Here is a 14,649-nt window from a genome sequence, read left to right on the forward strand (position 1 = left end):
TTAGCTCCTCAGGGAGACAATCCCCAATTTCCCTCCAAGTAACCAATCACTCCCTCCTCTGTGTTACTTCTGTGCCTTAAAATGAATTCTCTCGTTTTGAGCCCAGCAGTTTGTTTATATTTCTGTCTTCCCTCTAAAGCTCTAAAGCTTCGAGAGACCTAGGACAATGTCTTACCAGGATGCAGAATTCCTTGTAAACCTAAAGGGAAAAGCCAGTAGCCTTTCTTTCAGTGAGCCTTCTGTTCATTCAGGAGGAGGCTAGAACAGCAACTTTCCTTGACTTATTTCCATTAAGAGATATGTCATGGAGAAGGAAGATCCACAGCTATGCGCACATATGCTCTAAAAGTATACTATTCCATGTAAGAATTAAGAAGAGCTCTGGTTATGAATTCACCAAGTCTTTGTGAGAGGAAGGGGAAGGAAACCTATTTATGAACCATCTACTTTATGGCAGGCTTGTTCTGAATCCTTTACACATCTCCTTAAACCCTCACAAAAATCCTAAGAGGCAAGAAACACTTTCCAGTTAACTGGTGTGTAAACTAAGGCTTCAAGAGTAAAAAAAAACCTCCCCTAAAGTCACCTGCATGTGAAGAGTAGAGCTGTGATTCAAACTGAGGTCTGCATGCTCTTACAACTTTTCACCATCCTGTATCCTTATCAGGTTTCTAAAGAAATTGGAAGATGCAGAATATAACTGCATAAGATATGGCAGGAGAAAAAACATAAAAGCTTCTATTTTATCATGTATTTGCTTTGGTAATCAGGCACCGTATTTCAAACTGCTAAGCTTAGAATATTGCCAAGTACACACAGGAACTGGCTGCTATGGAGTTGAGTGACCAGTCTGTGAGACTGAGCCTCAGTGGGCTGGAAACTGGCCCAGCGAACACTTAAGCAGCACATATTCTATTTTACATATAGATGGGAAAAGGCCTTTCTAGCAGTTGGCTGAAGCCCAGAACAGTCAAGCAGGACAAATGGTCCATGGGAAAGAAAGTACAACCAGAAGGGTTCTTCAGGAAAACCCCACCAGGGTAGGTCTCAAGCTCTGAGCTGGCTCCATTCAGGTAGTTTTGAGTTTAGAAGCCAGAACTTTACTGTTTTCTTTCCCTTACAAACCTGTGGCCAAGTTTCCCAGAAAGAATAACACGTTTTCTCTTGTTCACCTCTGGGAAAAAGCTCCACGCTGCCAAGAGGATGTTTTTGTTTTCTAAGTATAGAACAAAGGAGAATATATACTTCAAACTCTGTAACAACAAGAATTCACTGATAAGAAACTTCTCTGCTCTGGAAATCTTAAGTAAAGGGCACAAATGGCCTCTGTCACACACTGCTGTGCCACCCCTCAGTTTATTACAACTCACAAAAGTATAGCCCTTCAGTAAGGTATGGATTTGTTTTGGTCCTTCTGTTCCACGGCTGCCCCAAGCTTCATGTCATACTTCAATTAGTCCCTTCAGAAAGCCTGCAGAACTGTGCAGTGATCATTAACTTCTCCGAGTGAGAGAGAGAGCTTCAGTCAGAGGTAGTGGCCCAGCAGCATCAGGGCCCTGTGTTTGGTGAGTGATTTATCTCACATAACAACCCACTTAGTTAGGGCCTGAGGGACACCCGTATCCAGAGGAGAAGCTATTGGTGCCTTCTAGGAGAAGGAGCCTGAGGCAATCTGGTAGGGGACAGCAAGCATGGCTCCCATTTCTCTTCTTCCATGGCAAATTCTACTCAAGAATTCTAACAGAAGGAGCACTGAGGGAGCAGAGCAGCAAGAGAAAAGGCAATGCACACCGGGCAAACATTGTAGTCCTGTCCTCGGTGAGTTAGTCAATGTGTGTGTTTTACGAGGCAAGGATGTGGGCCGCTGAAGTAAAAGGACACTTTCTCTCAAAAACCATAGTCTCTGTGAAGTACTGCCAGGAAACAAATAACTTTATTATCTGCCATTGGGGAAGAAATAAAGCAATCTGCTCTTTCAATGCATAAATGTAAATTGGTTTGTGAAATATTAAGTTACTAGAAAAAACAGGGTAAGAAAGATGAACACTGAGTCAGCAAAGAAAGGGTGGCTTGCCCTAGCATGTCAAGCTTAGTGCAACAGAGAAAGACCATAGATGCAGAAGCCTGGGAAGGTAATGTCCTATCTGACGTTTCATAAAAGATTTGGATCCCAATGACATCTAAAAAGAATAGAAGAGAGACAAACAGCAGTGCCTAGGGAGACACAAGGGGAGGGTGTCTTAGCTCCTTGGTGGACTGCCTGTGACTAACATGGCAAGGATGGTCTATCCCAAATGGGAAATACCAACTGAAAATTCCATCATTAATAGTTTTCTTTGTCTGGAATTCCCTTCACTCAGGCTGTGAAAGGATACATGTTGTCTTTCAAGCTGCTCTACTCTTATGCCCTGTGGTTGGTGGAAATGAGGAGCAGGAAGAGTTCCAGTGTTTGGTCTGCAGTGAGAGAGGGATCAGATCTAGCAATTTTGTGTTCATCTCAATTAAAGAGTAAAACACCTATAAGGGCTCAAGGTCCTATCTAAAACACAAGGGAAAGGAGGGCATGTGACCTCTAGGTATGACCTCTGAGCTCCAAGAAGAATCATCAGAACATATAACATACAAGACTTACCGGCAAGCAAGAAGGTGATAAGGCAAGTTTCCTTTGGCAAATATAGCTTGAGACGAGAACCACTGAAGACATATTCCACCACAGCTTCAGAACGACCTGCCCGCTGAAGGAAGGGCAGAAACTGCTTTGCTTTCTGGGTATCCTAGTGGACAGAAGAAAAGAATCATTAGAAAGACGTAATAGAATCTGAGCAAATGATTCTTTCTCTCTGTTCTAGGGCAAAAAGTCTGGCAGACAATAGAAAGCTTGGCAAATAATCCTAGAAAAAAATCAGACAATTCTGAAACTATGACATAGTCAAGATACCCATGTGGCTCCCACAGAAGAAACAGAGTTAATCTGAAGTTTCCAGAACATCCTGAGTGCTTCCCTCTGTTCTGTTACTATGCACTCAAGTTAGGAAGGTGCTTTGAAAAGAAAATTTCATTTCTCACAGGATGTGAGAAAGGTTCTCTTTCTTCAATAAAATTGATGGGAGAAGACTAATTCTAACCTTTTGTGGAGGTTAATTTAACTTTTAATTTTTATTAAAAAAAAAAAAAAAAAGAGTGACTTCCAGGCTATGTTATATAAAGCCCCTTCCCAAGAAACCCAAGCAGTTCACCTTTAATCATTAATTGGTTATGTAGATTCAGAGCTCATTGTTTCTGAACATGAAGAATACAGCCCTCTTTGGGTGCCTATGCAGCAAGCCTTGCTCTACCGGCTTTTCAGGAGTGAGCTGGGACATGAGCATACTATTCTAGATCCTAGCCTGGGAAATCTTTGACAGTAGGACATGCCGGGTGGGGACATATACCACATCATGTCAGCATGAACAATAATAGAAACAAGAAAAACACATGAAACCAGGTAGCACTTTAAAACTTTTTTTCACACATAAAACACAAAGTGCATGCCCTCTACCCTCAAGAATAACCAAACTATGGACATTTTGAACCTCAGAGCTCTCAGCTACAGAGCTTCAAATCCTTTTGGTCTTTCAAGCTCATTAAACAGATGGAGTAAGCAAGCACCAAAACATCACAGTGCATGTGCTGTGGGAGTAGTCAGAGAATGTCAGAATTTCCAAGGTTTTCAGCCCAGCCAGAACTGTAAACTCCCACCAGGGACAGCAAACTCTGCATACTTTCCTGACTCCTGCGACACAAGCAGCCTGCAATCCGCCAAGCTCTTCCTTTCTGACTCTGCTCCTAGCAACAGAGCTATTGTATCTAAATTAATGCACATTAGATAATGAAATTTTAACAAGCCATCAAGTATTTGAGAGCTTTCACAGAAGCCAGAGGGGCTTCTCTCATTCAGAAGCAGTGAGGTAGGCTGGGATGAAAACAGTATTTATAGTAATGAGATTCATCCTTCCCTTCAAACAGATTCTCAGAGAAAAGGAGAGACAGTCATCCATTCTCAGTGTCTCTAATGGCACATTGGTAAAAGGTAAAGTAACAATGAGCTTTAGCGAGTTGGGAACTCCCCCAATGAACACTTAAGCAACATGTATTCTACTATACACATACAGTGGCACAATGCCTTTCTGGCAGTTGGCTGAAGTCCAGAACAGTCAAGCAAGACAAATACTCCATGGGAGAGAAAGCACTACCTGATTAAAATCCTTTTGCCACACTAGTCTAAATCTGGGACATTATTCATGAGCTGAACCAGTAAGTCAACAACAATTATCAAATTGATTATCGCAAATCATGAGGCAATATAGTGTCTCTGAAGAGAGGGCCTTTCCCCTCAAAACTGCAGTAATCTATATTTTGCAGAAACAGACTTTTACTCACTGTCATATGAATGTATTTATCTGGAGGGGGAAAAAGTGCTTGTAGGAATAATAGCAGCACGCGCATACATAAGTATTAATACAAAAAGAAGGTTGGAGCAGCCTCTCATCCTATTTTGCTAAACGATTACCTACTTTACCAAGAGATCATTTCACAGAGTGGGAACCAAGGAGAAACGAAGGTACCTTACTACCAGCCATGCAATTAAAACAAATTTTTTTTATATATAAAAAAGTACCCCTAAATCTCAACCTACAATTTAATAGTCCTAATCCAGAAACAACAATATATGGAAAGATAGCAAAGAGAATGTGACATGCCACTGATGATGACAAAGATTAGAACTGAAAGCCAACTATGACAACTGAAGGAATGCAAACAAATTGTAAAAGCCCACCACAACTATCCATGTTTACTTCCAGAGGCCAAACTGCAAGACAGGACACACAGCCCCCTCATCATTCCAAAGGCTTAAAGATGATATGCCTAGGAACAATCCGTTATGGGAAAAAATACAAAATTTCACCCAAGTTCATAGATTTTTAAAAATAAAAAATTCTTATCATGTCAATTAAATTGAGCGTAAGCACCAGAAGATGTCAGCTCTTTCAAATCTCTATCACAAGCAGACAATGGTGTCGGTCTTTCCCTGTCATCTCAAGTGCTTCTTTTGCTTGGCATGTTCTTTCACAATGTTTCAGTGGCTCTTATGAAAAGACTGGGAAGTCAGACTGAGAAGTTGCCTCAAGTGATGTAGCCATACATCATTCCCTGCTTGCTAATTTAGCTATGGAATTTATTTTAGGGCTTTTGATTGTTAGTACCATAAAATTGACTGAATGTGGTTTAACTCTGATTTGCCTTCCAAAGAGCCCATGCCAGTACGGCGATGTGCTTCAGTCTCTTACACTCCTTTCTAAGTTTCAATGCTACGTAAATAAGAGAAAACCTGATTATAAAAAGCAGTGTAAGAGAGAAGCTTAGGCCCCAGTGAGGAACTGAAGATGCCAGCCAAGTGGATCTTAAGCACAGCAGAATGAGCAAGTTCAAATGACATCATTAATACGACACTTGAAATTCTCCAGTAATCCTGAAGCAGCACCTAGTGAGATTTAGTGAAATCAAAAGTTTCTTTATAACCTTATAACTCCAAAAGGTATTTTTAAAATTAAAGATTAAAGGCCTCAGATTTAAAGTGATAACAACACTGAAACTTATGGCACAGAAGGCTCATTCCAAGGTTAAGGTTATTCAGTTATCAAATATTTCTGTCTAGTCTAATTGCAGAGACTCTCCTCCACAGATATTCCATGCTGTGACTTCTGCATGGGAGGCCTGGGAATCTACCCACCATAGTTATCTGGCATGACATTGGTTCAAGGCTTTAAGAATCCAAGCAGATAAATTAGCTATAGTTTTCTGCACCAATATTCCCCTCCACTGGTGTAAATAATCAAGAAGCAACTGTACTTCTGAGCAGGTGAGTCCTTTTTTATTGCACTGCTAGTTTTCACATTACCTGCGCTCCAAAACAAACCATACATAAGTATTTTCCTGTAATCCTAGAAAAGCTAATTTAAGGTTGCATTAGCTAAATTTAACTTGCTATTGTGGATGGCACCTCTTTAAGGAATGTTTCTGCCTCCTCAATGCACCTTGAAATTGAGAAAGTAATGGTGCAACAAATGTGCCTGGGGTGACTTCATTTCAAAGGATGCTAATATCTATACCTCAGACTTCTTGAAACGGGGTTTGGACTGACCCCAAAAAAGGCAGGATGATCCTTAGAGGGAAACGTTGTAAAGACATCTTAATTACACACTTCTCCTCTGTCCTTATGTCTGGCCTGTCAGGCCATACCTCTTCCAAATATAGGTATATGTGTTAATGCCTATAAGAAATGCCCTTCAGGGCAGCCCCGGTGGCGCAGCGGTTTAGCACCGCCTGCAGCCTGGGGTGTGATCCTGGAGACCCAGGATCGAGTCCCACATCGGGCTTCCTGAGTGGAGCCTGCTTCTCCCTCTGCCTGTGTCTCTGCCTCTCTCTTCGCTCTCTCTGAATGAATAAATAAATAAATCTTAAAAAAAAAATGCCCTTCAGCAGTCAGACTGCAATCTGTTTCTATAAAGTACCTTTGCTCTGTAAGCAAACAGGTGTTTAAACTAATTTAGTACAATGAATCATCAAGTTTGGGAGAGTGGGAAAGTTGAGGGTAGAGGAGAGGCAGAGGCAGAAGAAGCAGAATCCTTATATGGCATGCACAGGACTGACTGAGGGTGACATATATGCTACTTAGACACCCATGTCCTCTGTATCCTAGAAGAGCACAACTTACATAAATCAAAGTTCTGTGATTTCTGGAACAGGATTTAGGCTGTCAGTTTGCGCTGAATGTTAGCAAAGTGAATTCTATGATTTTCCTACTGAAAATATCCATATAGTAGGCATAAACGTAGTTACTGGTGAGAAGCAAACATCACAACACAAAAAACAGCACAGAGAAATGGGAATCAGAGTAAACCTATTAGTTAACCATTAATCAGGATTATCATGGGCAAGTCTCAAAAGGGAACTGTTAATAATGAAGCTCACTAATTAGTTTTCATCATCACAATCACTCTTTGATTAACATCATAGCAAAAAGAACTAAAACAAACACATGCAGAGCTTATTAGGGTGCCATGGGGGTACTCTACCAGCACTTGAGAAACTAAATTTGAAAGAGGCCTATCAAACCTGAAGCAGCTGCCTGGCAGTACAACAGAACCCTGCACTGCCCACTCCAGCAAAACAGGAAGGCTTCTCCCCTGTGAGCGCTGACTATCCTCTATACTGGGCTGGCCAGAGGCTAAACAGCCTCTAGAGCACAATGCTGTCTGGGTCCAACCAATTTTAATACTGAAGCAGCAGAAGCTCTTTGTACAAAAGAACAGATATAAAGGGGAAGAAAAGAGCATGGAGATCAGAACTAATAGCTAAGGATAGGACCTAAACACACTTGCTTTTGAAGGTACTGTGATAACTCATTGCCATACTCATAGATCTTTTCAGGCCTCCCCAGGCCATACTCATAGATCTTTTCAGGCCTCCCCAGGCTTGTGGAAGACAAATTATAAATATACCCCCTACCAGAAAGTCAGAAAAACCATCCATCGCTCCACGCTCTTCCTCTTATTTACAACCTGGGCTCTATGGCCACCACTAATGTTTTAATTCGCAGAATGAGGCTGTGATTCTGTGAGGAACCAGCTGTACAACATGATAATCTCTTGATATAAATGGGACCCTGGAGGGAGATACTTGGGAATGCCCTCCAGCTCCAACATTACCAGAGAGTACCTAAAAATTTGAAACCACCATTCTCTGGCTAGTTTATCAGTGTTTCATGGTGAGGTGTGTGTGAGGGAACTGAGGGTGTAAACATCAGTGAGGGTCAAGTTTAATAGGAATGAAGTGAACATAGCAGAGAACCCAGAATAAAATGCTCTACTGAAAAACCAACAAAATTACAAGGAAACAAGAGAAAAAAATAAAGTGCTGAAGCTAGGTCATCAATAATCTTTCATTAAGTGCTGTCTATAGTTTAGTTTCTTATACTATTTGCTTGCTTGGCACAGAATCTCACTCAGACCTCCAACATATCTGGGCGTAGGAGAAGCAAGGCTTCATGCTCTGAGCTCCACTTCTGGGAGCATGAATCAGGAGGACAATCTCAGGAGCACTAAGGCTATAACACAGTTTTGAGCTTGGGAAGCTGGTGTTCCAATCTGTGGCACCCTCAACAGAGAATACAACCTTCTGTTTTTTCCCCTGGCTCTACTCCTTTATTTTTATTTTTTTTAAAGATTTTTACTTATTTATTCATGATAGAGAGAGAGAGAGAGAGAGAGAGGCAGAGACACAGGCAGAGGGAGAAGCAGGCTCCATGCAGGGAGCCCGATGTGGGACTTGATCTTGGGACTACAGGACTGTGCCCTGGGCCAAAGGCAGGCGCTAAACTGTTGAGCCACCCAGGGATCCCCTGGCTCTACTCCTTTAGCAATTAGTAGCTTAGGATGGCCTGGCTAAGCAAAGCTTCCAAACTTGCAAGCTAAGGACAGACCAAAGGGCAGAAGGAGCAGCATGGTGTGCTTTCCAAGTTGGAAGAGAGCTGCAGAGCATGTCAGTACAAGTGCAGCTTCATGCCCCAAATATGGAGGAAAAGCAATTTCTCTGTAATGAGACTTGAAAGAAACTCTGAGGATATGCCTGCTGGAGACCTGCAAAGAACAGGTGTCTCTAAATGTTTGCATTTGGTTGAAAATGTCCACTATCTATTTTCTTTCCAAAGGGTCTAATACTGATAAAAGCAAGCAGGGCTTGGCGATGCCAAGATGAGAAGATACAACCTGTGTTTAGAAGAAAAATAGGCAAAACAGCATTCTGATAGGCAATCATGGCAGCCAGACTAGGAAGAAGTCAAATTGAATTACAGAAATAGATTTGGGTAGCCCAAAATATGGCCTGGACTTCATCTGTACTCACCCCAAACTGGAAATAGCCTAAAGCTCCCTCAAGAGAGGAGGGAGCAGTACCAGCTGCAGTACACTCACACAATGGAATGCTACTCTGCAATAAAAAGGATATGGCCAACAACACAGATGGCTCTCAAATACATAATTCCATTGATAGGACACTGTTGCAAAGGTTAAGGTATAAGAACAGAAAACAGATCAGTGGCTGCCAGGGATTGGGGGAAGGGCTAGAGTTTGACTCCAAGGGGGATGGAAGAATTTTCTGGGATGATCCAATATTTCTACTGTCTTGACTATGGTGATGATTACACGTATATGTTCCTTCTCAAAATGTTCATGTTTGTCAAAACCGATAGAATTATATACTACAAATGATAAACCTAAATTTTCAAATTTATACTTAAATTAAAAAAAAAAATTGGCCTAGATAGGTAGCCTATACAAAATTTTGATTTTTGGGATGCCTGGGTGGCTCAGTGGTTGAGCGTCTGCCTTTGGCTCAGGTCTTGATCCAGGGATCCTGGGATGGAGTACCGCATCAGGCTCACCACAGGGAGCCTGCTTCTCCCTCGGCCTATGTCTCTGCCTCTGTGTCTCTCATGAATAAATAAATAAAAATTAAAAAAAAAATTAAGGTTTTATTTAACTTAAAGTGTTTTTGCTTAGTCAACTAGTTTGTAAGTATCTCAGAGGAACAATTTCAAAATGAAACACTTTTAATGCTTCTAACTGTTCAATAAATTATTTAAAAAATTCAAGCCGAAAATAGTTTAGATGAGAAAAATCATGAGGTTAGAAGAGTATAGAAAAAAATCCTATTGGTTTCCCAAAAGCAGCATAAGAAAGTATTAATTCTTGGCAACAGCTAAAGGAAAGCATGATGCCATCCTCAACTGGCTAAATAGAGGAAATGTTTTGTTCAAATAAAGAAAAAAAAGTACTACTAAGTACATACCCTTTTCTACCTTGAAATAAAATCATGTGATATGGCTTAATGACATTTCTTTTCTACCTTGAAATAAAATCATGTCATATGGCTTAATGTGAATAAAATAATATCAAATTCTCTATCAAATGAAAATTCTATACTAGCTCAGAAATTCTTTTACTGAATGACTTTCAATTTCCCAAATTTAACCAGCTGAAATTATACTGTGATAACCATTCAATTTAACCATTCATTGCCTTTTAGTGGAAAAATCTGCATTTTATCATCAATAGGAAATACAATGCCCTTGGCTTATTCTACAAGACTTCTTTTTGTACTTTAAATTTAGCACTGAAAGAGCAGATGATGGTATATGTGTGCCTCATACAAATAGTGGAGAAGTATTTACCTAGTTAGAATAAACTATCAACTATCCAACCCTGCTTTCTTCCAATATTCAATCCTCTTTCCCTAACTTGGATGAAGCGTGTGAAGCCCGTTAGGGTGGTATGCCAAGGGATGTCCTTCCTCAAGTCTGCCAATCCACAGAATTACCTAAAAGTTATGACTTGTAATTGGTAAAGTCCAAAAAAGTTTCCACAAATAAAACCTACCTTTCTCCCATCCCAAACCATCCCTTTTCTCATTTCTCCATACTCTAACTTCCCGCCAGATTATTACAATTTTTTCTTAAATTGATATTCAGTGTTCAGGAAGACTGTAAATTACAGCCCTCCTTAGAGTGCTCCCTTCCTTTCTCCTGCGGACTTCTGCATGATGGCCTCATGAGGTCTGCCTCACAATGGATGTCCCGGGCGTTCCCTTCACATCCTATCCTGGGTTGTGCTTCCTAGATCCATGACTTCTTTCTTGGTATACTTCCTTTCCATTAAAAAAAAAAAAAAAAAAATTCCTATTCTTATTTCACGTAGAAAATGTCTTCTCTCTCTGAGGTCAGGTAAGTATAGTATTGATTTCATAGTTTTATTCAGGAGATACACTATTCTGTTCATAAGTACTTTGAGTCAACAGACAAATTCCTTTTATAATCCATCAGCATAGTAATAAGGAAACTAGAGGAGCTTCACATACTGGAAGACATATCTTCCAGTTATTTTCAGGTTAAATACTTTAAAAAAAAACCGTGTAATTTATTCAAATTGTAGACATATGATTTGTAATAAAGAATTAAATTGGTTAAAAAAATAGTTAAAGGAAGCATTTCTATGTCAAACTGATAAAAATAAGTACAACTAATGATAACAGAAAAAGACCATATACATTTAAAACAACTGTGCTGTTTGGGCGTCTGTGTGGCTCAGTCGGGTAAGCATCTGACTCTTGATTTTGGCTCAGGTCATGATCTCAGGGTCATGAGACAGAGTCCCACGCTGGGCTTCAGGCTGAGCATGGAGTCTGCTTTAGATCCTCTCCCTTTTCCTCCTACTTTCTCTCTCTTAAATAAGTAAAATCTTTAAAACAACTGTTCTGTTACTTTTCTAAGAATGAAATGATGAATCTTTATAGGAAAACCATAATAGACATCCTGAACATTTTTGGAAAAAGGACAAGAGACTAGTCTAAAAACACAGCTTATACATGGCAGGTGACAGTGAGAATCTGGAACAAAGCAGACCAACCAGTCTACTGTTTTGGATATTAATTACAAGGCCATGATAAAAAATAACAAATTTGAAATACATTTTTTTCTGTAAAGTTTTAGATCAATTTTTATCACTTCCAAAGTCTCTATAGGCAAGAGGTAAGAATTTATTACAGAAGCAGAAAATGGCTTGAGAGATAATTAATATGTGCAAAGTAAAGAATTTAAAAGACTGTCTGATGAAGCACAAGTTTCATTTCATGGGCAAATCAAGAACTCAAGGGCAAGGAAATTGATGTCATGCTAAACTCTACCCCACCTGAGATAAGAACCAAACTTCAGAAAAGGATAAAGGGAAAAAAAAGAAAAAAAAGAAAAAAAAAAAAAACAGTAAGCAATCTGTGACATAAAATTTAAGAAATCAAAATAAATATTATAAAAGGTTAAAGGATTAGAATGATTCCAATATTTCCTTAAAGTACTCTGAACATTCATTTTTGCCTGGAGACATAGCAATTTAGGTTCAATGAATCTTATTTTTTTTTAAATATTTTATTTAAAACAAAACAAAACAAAACAAAACCAAAAAAGATTTTATTTATTCATGAGAGGCACAGAGAGAGAGAGAGAAAGAGAGAGAGAGAGAGAGAGAGAGAGAGAGGCAGAGACACAGGCAGAGGGAGAAGCAGGCTCCATGCAGGGAACCCGACCTGGGACACGATCCCGGGTCTCCAGGATCACACCCTGGGCTAAAGGCGGCACTAAACTGCTGAGCCACCCAGGGATCCCCAAGTCCTACGTTTTTAGAGTTAATAAAAATAGACAAAAGATTTGGGAGAGGAAGTTCTAGTTTTTGAGATATGGAGAAAAATGACAACTATTACAGCAGGAGTTTATTACTAATTAAGACAGAAGGTGATCAGTATTTTGAATATATCAAACTAAACTCTAGTCATTTCACTCAGTAAAGATTTATAGGTGATGTTAAAAAAAAAAAAACCTACATGCATCCTTTGGCATAAGTGTCCACTTTATGGGATCATTCTAAGAAAATAATTACAGACTATGAATTAGCTAGAGGAACAAAATGTTTATGAAAGAAAAAATAATCAAAATAACTTAAATATTTAAGAACAGAATGCTGATGAAATAAATTACAGTACATCAAGAAGACCAGATAGACATTAAAAGTATGGTTCAAGGGACACCAGCGGTTGGGCATCTGCCCTTGGCTCAGGGTGTGATCCTGGAGTCCTGGGATCGAGTCCTGAATCAGGCTCTTTGCATGGAGCCTGCTTCTCCTTCTGCTTGTGTCTCTGCCTGTCATGAATAAATAAATAAAATCCTTAAAAGAAAAAAAAAAAAAGTATGGTTCAAGAAGGCATTCATGTGGAAAAATAAAATTCACCGGAAAAAGCAATTAAGTACCTACTATGTGCCAGGCACTGTTCAAGGTGTTGTGTAGTTAAGAATAAAACAAAGCTTCTCTCCTGAAAATAGTTTATATCATTTAAAGAGGGGGAAGGAGAGGGCAAATAAAATTTAAAAACCTACATTTTGATAATAGGGTTATATTTTTATTAAATAGATGTATATTTATTAAAAATTTTCTGATGTAGTAGAGATCATTTTCTTCTTTTGGCTTATTTATATTTGATGCATTTAAAACAAAAAAAATTGACAGAAAATCTTTGGTACAGAAATGTGTTAAGTTTTTGTTTTCCAAAGAAAATATATTAACATTCAGTGCTGATTCAGCTCTGCCCAGACAAACTCACAAATTATTCAGGTCAGATAACTGTCTCTCTGGTTTTTTAAGAGCCCAATTCAATATTTTCCACAGTGATAATAGGCTTAAAGTGTAATGAAACTACCCTTACAGAAAAGGGTAGTTTGAAATGTAGTGTTTTGGATATACTGGGGAATTCTAATTTCTCCTAAAAAACAAAAAACAAAACAAAACAAAAAAAAAACAAAAACAGATTTAACTCTGCCTCACCTAGTGACTTTATAATTCTGATTTGATGTCATCACATGTGGATACGGTACTGGGATTCTGTAAGTATGACCCTCAGGATCTAGCTTATCAATGGAAACCATGTACCCCAGAATGCATGAGTTAATGGCAATTCAGACAAAGAGTTTTTTTGATCAAGATACCCAAAGAAATTTGGGGGTTCTCCCATCATTGTCATATCTTTCTTCAAGAGTACGTATGTAATTATGGATACTCTGGATTTCTTACTCATTGAAAACTACACAGAGGGGCACCTGGGTGGCTCAGTCGGTTAAGCATCTGCCTTTGGCTCAGGTCCTGATCCCAGGGTCCTGGGATCGAGTCCCAAGTCAGGTTTTCTGCTTGGTGGGTTGCCTGCTTCTCCCTTTCCCTCTACGGCTCCCCTCTGCTTGTTCTCTCGCAATCTGTCTCAAATAAATATTAAAAAAAAAAGAAAAAAAGAAAAAAAAAGAAAACTACACAGACACCATCATTACACACATTTATCTACTTGCTATTCTTAGGAAACCCCCAACAGTGATGGCATAGAGCCGCAAGACATTGTTCTTGGGGATAATCCAATTGGGACAATTAGCTCTTGCTCCCTATGCCCCTTCAGGCAGTTAAAACTGCTCTAACTAAAGCCACGAGTAACCGGTGTTACTAAATCCACTGGACAGTTCTTGATCTTCATCTTTCTTGACCTTAAAGCAAGATGGTCAAGTCTTGTATTGTAAGGCTCTCTCCTCCTAGTTACTAGGATTTTTCTGATAGCTCAGAAAGCACCTTTCAAAGTTTGTTTGGTGGGTGACATCCCACCTATACATGATCTTTAAGTTTTGGAGATAAACGGCTTGGCCTAGGAACTCTTCTCTTGATATTCTCTGGGAACTTTGTATATTCACACACACATATATATACAGCCCTTAAGTTCATGTATGAATCCAGTCTACTTTTTGGGGCTCTGGACCACTTGAATGGTTCATGGGTACCTCAATTTTAACATGTCTAGAAATTCTTAGTGCCTCCCCCAGCCCCCACCAAATCTATACCACCAGTGTTTCTCATATGGAAAAAGCAGTACTACCAATCACCCAATATTTGTAGTTGGACACTTAGAGTGCTTATGTCTGACACCCAGGTTTATCCCCCTGATGCAAGCAATGGCCAAATTCTAACAGTCCTACCA

At 39.5% G+C, this 14,649-nt stretch overlaps 1 protein-coding gene across 2 annotated transcripts in view; it reads right to left on the bottom strand.

The window, feature by feature from the left end:
- SND1 (staphylococcal nuclease and tudor domain containing 1) overlaps positions 1 to 14,649 on the bottom strand; it is a 420,776-nt gene that overhangs the window by 148,909 nt on the left and 257,218 nt on the right. For both annotated transcript variants that reach the window (XM_035698273.2, XM_049093379.1), the window contains exon 15: positions 2,633 to 2,774. In XM_035698273.2, the coding sequence (XP_035554166.2) occupies positions 2,633 to 2,774 (142 nt within the window). The remainder of the gene's footprint in view (positions 1 to 2,632; positions 2,775 to 14,649) is intronic.

The sequence above is a fragment of the Canis lupus genome, chromosome 14, assembly GCF_003254725.2.
Source record: "Canis lupus dingo isolate Sandy chromosome 14, ASM325472v2, whole genome shotgun sequence".
Taxonomy (NCBI): domain Eukaryota; kingdom Metazoa; phylum Chordata; class Mammalia; order Carnivora; family Canidae; genus Canis; species Canis lupus.